Here is a 9,229-nt window from a genome sequence, read left to right as displayed (position 1 = left end):
GTGTGCACTAAGACCTGTGGGAATCCAGCAGCTAGAGACAGCAATAACAACAGCGCAGGCTTTCGGTCACTCTGCATTTCGGGACACACCTGGCTTTCTGATCAGAGACAATTCCGTTGAAAGTCTCTTTTCGAAATGGAAATAATCTGACAGTTTAATTAATCGATGTTGGTGGCATCGTAATGTCTAGATCGGTACTTTACACCGAAGATCATTAACGTTAAGTTATACTATATAGGTACTAATGTTACTTTCCTTCCCAGCACTGCATATGTGGCAATGTGCATATGAGCCGAGTTCACATAAATGGACCACGCACACGGTCATTTGAGATCCGAAACATCGACGATGACGTTTCATGAACAATGACACTAACGCTGCGAGGATCGAGACATATAAAGCGCACGAGAAGTGGGAAAGATGGAAAACAACAAGCCGGGCGAGCATGACATCACGGAGGTGGTGGCGCAGCAGTCCGCCGCGAACAAGAGTGAGAACGGTGTCGTGATGGTGATCAGCCACAGTAACGTCCAACCACCCTTCAGCGTGCTGTGGGCGACGGTCCTGTACTGCGCGGAGTTTATATGTGCCTCTGTGCTCAGCAGCAGGTACCATGATACTGAGAACGTGGTGTGGATGGGACTGACTATTACATTCATGCTGGTTCCGTCGGTGCTGACCCAGCTCACACTGACCTTCGTGCACCGGGACTTGGGGAGAGACCGACCCCTTGTACTCTTCATGCATCTGCTTCAGATGGGGCCTATCATAAGGTATGAGAGATGATGCCACTTGATGATCACATGACCATAATATTGATAAATAACTTACACACATATATCGTGGTAGCCGGTAGGCCTATGTTTATTTTTAAAGTCAGTTTCACTTGAAACACTTGGGGTGTTTCAAGTGAAACTAGAAACACTACTGGGGTGTAACGAGACCCTCAAGTCACGATACTGAACTCTCGATACGATTTTATTGCGATACTCCAAGACATATGGTAAAAGGTTAACAACAAATGTTGATTAAAATGCAAAATTTGGTATTACATTGTGGGTGTAAATGAATGGGCTTGGACCTGGTGCTGGTAACCCAAATGCACAGGACTGTACACCAGAATAAAAATATTCATGATTCTGAAGCTGAAAATACAGAATTATTTTAGACAAATATACTTGCACTCTGTCACTCACTGGATATATTTAAAATGACGTGGGCCACTTTTTACTGGAAACATGACATTTGGCATTATCAGGACCCACAAATATCCCCCCATTGCATTATTATACATTATATTCAACATTATACATAGTAGTATAACTTTAATTTTTTTCTCACATAGTAATTTTCATTTTGGTGGAAATATACACATATTGTCACTATCAACGATACATATTATTGCATATGTGACCTGATATATTGTTACACCCCTATTAGCTACAAAAAAGCTATTGAGTATTTCGTTCATTATTAGCTATGAATTATTGTTATTGTACAAGAATTCATTGAACACTCATTGAGCTTTTGTCATAATGTGTTGCATGTCACTAATATGAAAAGCTGTCACAATAGAAAGCATTAAGCATTATAGGCTTTCAGCTATACTTACATTAAACAATTAAAAACAGTAAAATCTTAAATGTCAACAGTAATGTAAACTTGCTAAACCGTTATTTGGGCTCCCCTAAAAGTAATTTTGGATCTCATATAGGAACAGTAATTTGGACCTCATATATAGTATCTATAAACACTATTGCTTGGGGTCAGCAAGATATTTTTTTTGAAAAAGCAATTGAATATAATAGGTTATGTTAATGTTATTAATTTTAACCTTTAATATTATTCTACTAAATGAGGGTTCCCTGTATAGTTTGCAGCATTAGTTTGGAGAGATTTTTTTCTTTCTTTAAGAACCTGAGATATTTACAAATGAATCAATGTTTAATCGAATTGTGTACTGCCGTATACTGTGATATTTTCAAAGAAGGCTATCATACTGTTTATACTAGCGCAATAATTCAGTAGCATAAGAACATTCAAACAGTACAACAGAAATCCAGTTTATTGGATATATATATTGGAAGTCTCCCAAAACACCTTTCAGATACAGTACTCCCATTGCTTCAGGCATCTGTGCGTTTCAAATTTCAAAATGTGTTTAGTCTTGTTGAGCAAACACTAACATGTTTTCCAGGTTATTAAGGTGGTGTTTGGGGAGATTGCAAGATGAATGAGAGTAAAACCAAAAATTCCCAGCGAGATTTAATCTTATTGGTTGGAATTTCTCTGTCTACCTTCAGTTATTCTACTGTGGGATCAGCACATATTCCTAAATTACAGTGTTGTTTAAACTTTAAACAACACTGTAATTTAGGAATATGTGCTGATCCCACAGTGACAGATACTATCTAGGGTTGTGACCGGTGTCATATCGTATTCAAATATCTTTTTTTAGGCTGTTGACTGTACAGTAGAAATCAATGTCAAGTCTTGCGACTGGTGTAAGCAATAGATTTATACTCTCAGCAGGGCACTACACTTGCTTTTTATTTATTTGAAATGTATAATTACAACTCTCTTAACAACCACCAAATTAAATTGTTTATATTAAAAATGCATTTGCTTAGCAGCAGATCATTTCTTGCCAAAGAAAAGGCATTAAGTCTTCAGGTCTGCAAGAGCTTCAGATCAAATTGAAATTAGAATTGGTTATCTTTTTTAGGTTTATTTATTTATATAAATGTTATACTATGATTGAGTGTAAAAGCTACAGGCACACTACAGTGTGCACCACGGGCAACATGGCACATCTGTTTCATCGCTTATTGTCAAGTCTGAAAAAATATTAGAGGAATGCAGTGTGTAGGCCTAAGTTGTGGACTGACTCTTTCTTTGGTATGCTGAGCTGAGGCCGGTAAGCAGTCAGTAGACTGTAAAGAGCAGATGAGGGCCAGCGTCAGCTCTATAAATAGCTAACACAATGTCATAAAAACATTCCCTTGAAAAGGAAATGTCTTATCCGACTAAACTCAGATCCTTCTGTTTCACAGTAAACATCTTATTATATTAGCTACTTGAGTCAAGAGCTTTTGAAGAATGACTCTTAAAGGGATAGTTCAGCCAAAAAAATCTTTAATTACTCACCCTTATGTCGTTCCAAACCCGTAAGACTTAAAAAAAAAAACGAAAATTAAATCTGTTAGTCATAAAGCGATCGAGTCTCTTCAGAAGATTTGGACTAAACCGCTCAATTCATATGGATTTGTTTTACAATCTCTCTCTATGAATTTGAAAGTGTTTATGTCATGTGAACGTTTTCTCCTGTTAGTATTGGTCATACAATACTGCATGGTTATAACATATTTGAACAGTTGTTGTGTTGCATCTGCCGGCAAGTATTAAATATCAAGATCAAAATAGCCACCTTCATCATCCCCTAATATAATAACAGGATTTGTAGTTGCCTCGTAGAAACCATAGGCTGTCTTTAGTAATCATTTGATTTTACCAAGCTCTGAAAAACTTTTAACAGGCTCCTGTTTCTTTGTGCAAGTCAGGCCAAGCATTCTAATGTGGCAGACAGCTCTCACTTTATTAGATTAAAAGACACCCGCACTTTGTAGAAGTCATGATGTTGTGCATCAGATTATGCCAAAGTGTAACAAGCCTTAAATAGCTTTCTTTCTTTTTTTTTAAATAATATCTGTAGGTGCTTTTCATGAATTTTACTGCAAAAGATGACTGAGGTGGTGAAAAATGACTAAATCACGTGGTATCGTCACATTGAACAAACTGAAAATCAAACATGTAATATTAGTGTTAGGGTTGTACATTTTATTTACATGTTTTCAAATAATCATGGCCACTTATGCAAACTGAAACAGCCGCTTCCCCAAGCTGTATCTAAGTGTTATAATTCTTGCTCAAATCATCCTTCTCGTTTTACAGCAAAGGAGGCTTTCACTGTGACTTTGCTGTGATAAAATGAGCGGATGTCATTTATTTGAATTTTGAGTTAGGGTTAGATTTGAGGCAACATGGGCAAGAGAGACATTTGGTGAGGCGACAGTGTGAGCAGGGTGAAGCTCACGTGATCCGTCACCTGATACGTTGCATACAGCAGTCGAGCTCAAGTAGTGCTAACTGCCAACTAACTACACAGAGACATGACAACCTCACACAATTTAATCACACAATCAGTGTGAGTGACCCTTAAAGGGATAGCTCACCCAAAAAATTCAATTCTAATATCTTTTACTCGTGTCGTTCAATTCTAATATCTTTTACTCGTAACCTGTACAATGTTTTTTATTCCGTGGAACACGAAAGAAGATTTTTTTTAAGAATGTTAGTAACTAAACAGTTTTGGTTCCCATCGTGTATTGAGAAAAAAAGCCCACGACGAAGCATTTCTCAAAATATCTTCTTTTATGTTTCACCAAATAAAATTAGTTCATACAGGTTTTAATTTTTGTGTAAATTATCACTTTAAGAATAATACTGTTATGTTTTGTGACTTATACAGTAAATCACAATCAATTAATTCATATGAAGACACAAAAATATTATTAAATGGTTTTATTTATTTTTTGTTCACACAGCCATTTACACAATGTTTTTGTGTTCATTCAGCCTGTTGGGGACTAGAAACAGAGCAAATCATTTGTATAAAGTTGATTATACATACACACTAGTTCAAAAGTTTATGGTCAGTACATTTATTTAGGTGGAAACCATGATACGTTTTTTTCTTCAGTATTCTTTGGTGAATAGCAGTTTTAAAATAACAGAATTTATTGGAAATATAAATATAAATGTCTTCACTGTCACTTTTAAACAATTTAAGGTGCCCTTGTTAAGTAAAAGTAAATTTCTTTTTCTTGTTTTTCGTTCTATTTGATCAAAGTTTAAAGGCAATACTTTATTCAAATTAATGGTTTAATGTTGTACTCAAGCCGGACATGCATACACCACTGTGTTGTGTAGTTTTTACTCAGAATGAGCAACGCATTCCTCTTATTTCAGCCAAGCTGATAAACTGGTTTGAAATGGTTTATCGCTAAGATAATGCTGCCACCTTGTGGAAACTAAGTGTATGAGCAGTACAATTCTACTGTGTTTCTTCAAATTGGTAAATAGAGTAATAATTAAATTTATTTTATGTTGTATAGAAATCAGTAGCCATATGCTTAAAATCCGTTATAAACAGCAGAATCTGTTTTTTTTTATTTCCAGTATCTGACTGATTTCTTTTTCCTTTCTTTGAACAGGTGCATTGAAGCTCTTATTGTTTACTGGCAGGCGGGTAAAAAGGAGGAACCATATGTTACGATTTCAAGAAAGATCAAGCTAAAGCATGGCAGAGGCTTAGGCTCAGCCCTCGAATGTGAGATCGGACACTCTGAGCGCAAGCTAGCCGTCCACCGCAATGCTTTCAAGCGCACAGCTGTCATCCAGGCCTTCTTAGGCTCCACTCCTCAGCTCACTCTACAGCTCTACGCTACCATTCAGGAAAAATATGTCCTTCCCCCACGCCGTGAGTTTCATTTATTTACCAGATTTCAATTGTAATATTGGTAACACTTAACGGTTACACTTTATTTTAAGATGTATGTGTTGCAGTGTAATTGTTCATTTAAAGGGACTATGTGTAGTTTTTTAGGTATTTTATTATCTAAAATCAATATTTTTATTCATAAATATGTCCTCAATGGTGTACAAATACCTCTGCCAATTATCTGACTTATCCTCGTAAAAAAGAATTTATTAACTTTATATACATGTGACGGGTAGGTCCACGGAGGCTTCCATGTTGTTCCGCCATCTTGAAAAACTATAATAGCAGAGAGGGTCAAAAAGTACTAGGCCAATGGGTTTCCACAACGCGTTTTCATTCAGATCCAGCGTCACGTGACTGAAAGCAGCAGAAACGGAGGAGCAGAGCAGTGAGAGGCGCTTGTCACTCCCCCGGCAAGTTTAAAAGGCTGCATAACGCACTGTTATTTTTAATGGCGGACCATACATATGCAAGAAGAAATCCTTGTCGCCAAAAAAGTCCAAAATTTAACGTAAAAGGAAACGTGACCGGAGATTACAAAAAACAAGAGTCTTTAATGCAGGAGAAAGATTTCAAAAAAGATGCTGAAGTTGCCTGCTTTCTCCTCGACAGGTAGGCTAAGTCAATATTACAGTCTTAATTACATGCTTTTTCAATGCTGGGTTGTGTACTTTATTATGTAGACAGTAGAACATTTATAGTTAAAAGTTAAACAGGCTCTTTGATGAATAGCAGCTATTTAGTAATGTAGAGAAGGTGCTAAAAACAAGATTTGTAAGTTTACTTTTTGTAACCTAGAAATTCGATAAGAATATATTTTAATAGAGCATATGATTGTTCTTGCATTGATTGTCATAGTTTTTTTTGGTACATAACAGCTACCGTAGATGCAACACGCATTTGAAAAAGCGAGGCGCTGGAAAGCACAATTCGTTTGAATGTAAAATACAGTTTCTCCACTAGATGGGAGAAATTCCTACACAATGTCCCTTTAAGTACTGGGTAATAATAATTAACTACATGTACATACTATTGGGTAAGGGTTATGATGAGGGTTTTGTTTAGGTTTAGTTGCATGTAATTATGCATAATTTATAGGAATTACTATAATTACTACATGTACCATGTATAACAAGGACACTGTAAGACATAAAGTATTACCCTCTGTACAAAAAGTTCACATTAGTTAAATAATGGATAATGGGAATAATAAAGGGATAATGTACATCCAGCTGTGTAATAAGCTGGATAATGTACATCCAACTGGTTGTTATTGCAAAATAAACCCCAATCCTGATCTCCCTGTCGGGGTTTATTTTGCGATAACAACCAGTTTGATGTACATTATCCCGCTACTTGCCACATAAGTAAATAAGTAGACACAAAATATTAATTTCAGTTGAAAAATGTTGTTAGCTCATCAAATACGAAGTTCCCATTAAGAAAAACAGTTCCCATAAAGCGAGAGACATGAAAGAAGAGCCAACCTAAAATACCCAGATAAGTGGCCATTATACAGTGTTGCTATTAACGACGGAGTCATTATCGGAGAATAACTGACCAAGAAATGTCGCGATTGACCAAACATTTTAGAGAGCCGTGTGATAATCTTTTAACAATAACATTAGTTCATAAAAATACAAATGTTCATTATATAACATTAACAGATGCAACAGATTATTTGAATAATATATTAGTAAATGTTGAAATGAACACAACTAAGATTAATAAATGGTTTAGAAGTATTTTCATTGTTAGTTCATGTTTAGTAGTTATGTCAACAAATGGAAACTGTTAAGGATATTGTTTACACTAATGCTCATCCTATTTGTGTTTACAGTTGCCCTGATGATCATTTCCTTGATATCAATCGTATACGGGGCTTTAGTTTGCAGTGTTCTGGCCATACAGATCAAGTACGATGACTACAAAGTGCGAATGAAGCCTGCCGCCTACCTGTGCATGATCCTCTGGAGAGGGTTAGAGATCGCCACACGGATCACCACATTGGTGCTTTTCAGCTCAGCTCTCACGTTCTGGGTGGTCCTGGTTGCCCTGACCAACCTGTTGATCTTCTTCTTCCAACCATGGGTTGAGTTCTGGGCCAGGAGGGCGTCACTGCCTGAGAACATTGAGAAGAACTTCAGCAAGCTGGGCACCACCGTGGTGCTCTGCATGATCACGTTCCTCTATGCCTGCATTAATATTTTCTGCTGGTCTGCCGTGCAGCTGGACCTGGCCGACCACGACCTGGTGGAGAAACAGCCCCGCTGGAGATGCTTGGCAATTTACTACACCTTTCGCTTTATGGAGAATGTTACCCTTATCGTCTTGTGGTACTACTTCAAGTCCGACTTTTACGTATACGTGTGCACACCACTGCTGGTGGTGCAGCTTATCGTGTGCTACAGCCTGGCTGTGATCTTCATGCTGGTCTTCCATCAGTTCTGCCATCCATGCCGAAGACTCTTCCACTACAACGTCGAGGACTGTCTACGTTGTGCGTGCTGCTGGAAGAAAAAGCAATTCGAGCTACCTGCAGACCAAGCAGAAGGTCTTCAGGAACATGCACCTCCTGAACTCACTAACCACCTGACAGATAGAGAAACCGATATTGTGGATGATGATATTGAGGCAGCATGAATTAAGTTCGCTGTTTGTTATTGTAGCGCTGTTTGGGGCCATGCTAGGCGTATTTGCACATATCCTGACTCAGGAGTATTATTTTGAGATGATGAACTGTGCTATATCTACTGTACTTAGTGAAGGAACAATTGATTTTATGGTCCTAAAAGCTTCAGGAATTTGTTTTTTACGCCATTTGGAGCTGTCCTCCAAAAAAGGTGTAAGGCATGATAACGTTTATGTGGAGAGAGTAGCTCATCATTTATTATTTGTAGAGCGCTGACCATAGACTGACCCATTTCTTTTTGTTAGCCATTGAAGACCAAAGAATGCCTTTGGTTGAGTTATGCTGTGATGATTCACAAAGGCAGCTTTCATTAGGGAGCTGCATGGCCAGGTGTGTGGGAAATGTGCCAATTTTGGAGGAATGAAAATAGTAACATTTTGGTACCTGCTGCACTAACCTTTTCCAGGAAACTGTGACTCAACTAGCCAAAGAGCCTTCTGAACTTTTCTAGGGTTTGCCTCAGCAGCCATGTGCTTTATATTAAACCTTTAGATTTGCAGAGCCGCCTTTAATGTTGGTAATTGAACTCTCATTTGCCTTAATATTGTGTGATGTTGTTATTCTGTGCCTGAATAGACTAATGTTCTTAATTTTCCACTGGAAAAAAAAGATGTCTGTTTGTTTGTTGTATGGAAATATCTTTGCCTGTGTTTGCCTGAAACATGTGCCTCTTAAGTACTGAGTTGGAATATATGAATAAAGATTTTGAATCATGCCTGAAAATTATGATTGTGATCTAAAACATGCTTTTACAAAGGCATTAGGCTCATAATAAAACATTTCCGTTGAATCATGTGAAACCTTAAATATGAAATTGAATAGATCAGGGTCATATTTCAATTCAAAATCAAAAGAAAGTAAAAATTTACATATCTTATGTTGTAACGCTGAAAAAAAAACGATAAGGCCTGCTAGACTAGATGTTATGTGTTACGTAAATGGTCAAATATTTTGCCTATATAATATAATGGTATCTG

General features: G+C 37.2%; 1 protein-coding gene across 1 annotated transcript; it reads left to right on the top strand.

The window, feature by feature from the left end:
• Nucleotides 1–263: 263 nt before the first annotated feature.
• Nucleotides 264–8,975, top strand: xkrx (XK related X-linked). Its single transcript, XM_077247843.1, has 3 exons — nucleotides 264–773; nucleotides 5,274–5,539; nucleotides 7,401–8,975. Exons 1-3 carry the CDS (start codon nucleotides 421–423, stop codon nucleotides 8,201–8,203), a joined length of 1,422 nt encoding a protein of 473 aa, XP_077103958.1. The 5' UTR covers nucleotides 264–420; the 3' UTR covers nucleotides 8,204–8,975.
• The last annotated feature ends 254 nt before the right edge of the window (nucleotides 8,976–9,229 follow it).

Source organism: Siphateles boraxobius, unplaced genomic scaffold (genome assembly GCF_051911475.1).
Source record: "Siphateles boraxobius isolate OS27281-9 unplaced genomic scaffold, OSU_SipBor_1 3, whole genome shotgun sequence".
Taxonomy (NCBI): Eukaryota; Metazoa; Chordata; class Actinopteri; order Cypriniformes; family Leuciscidae; genus Siphateles; species Siphateles boraxobius.
Note: the sequence above shows the minus strand (reverse complement) of the source record. Positions and strands in the feature narration are given on the sequence as shown.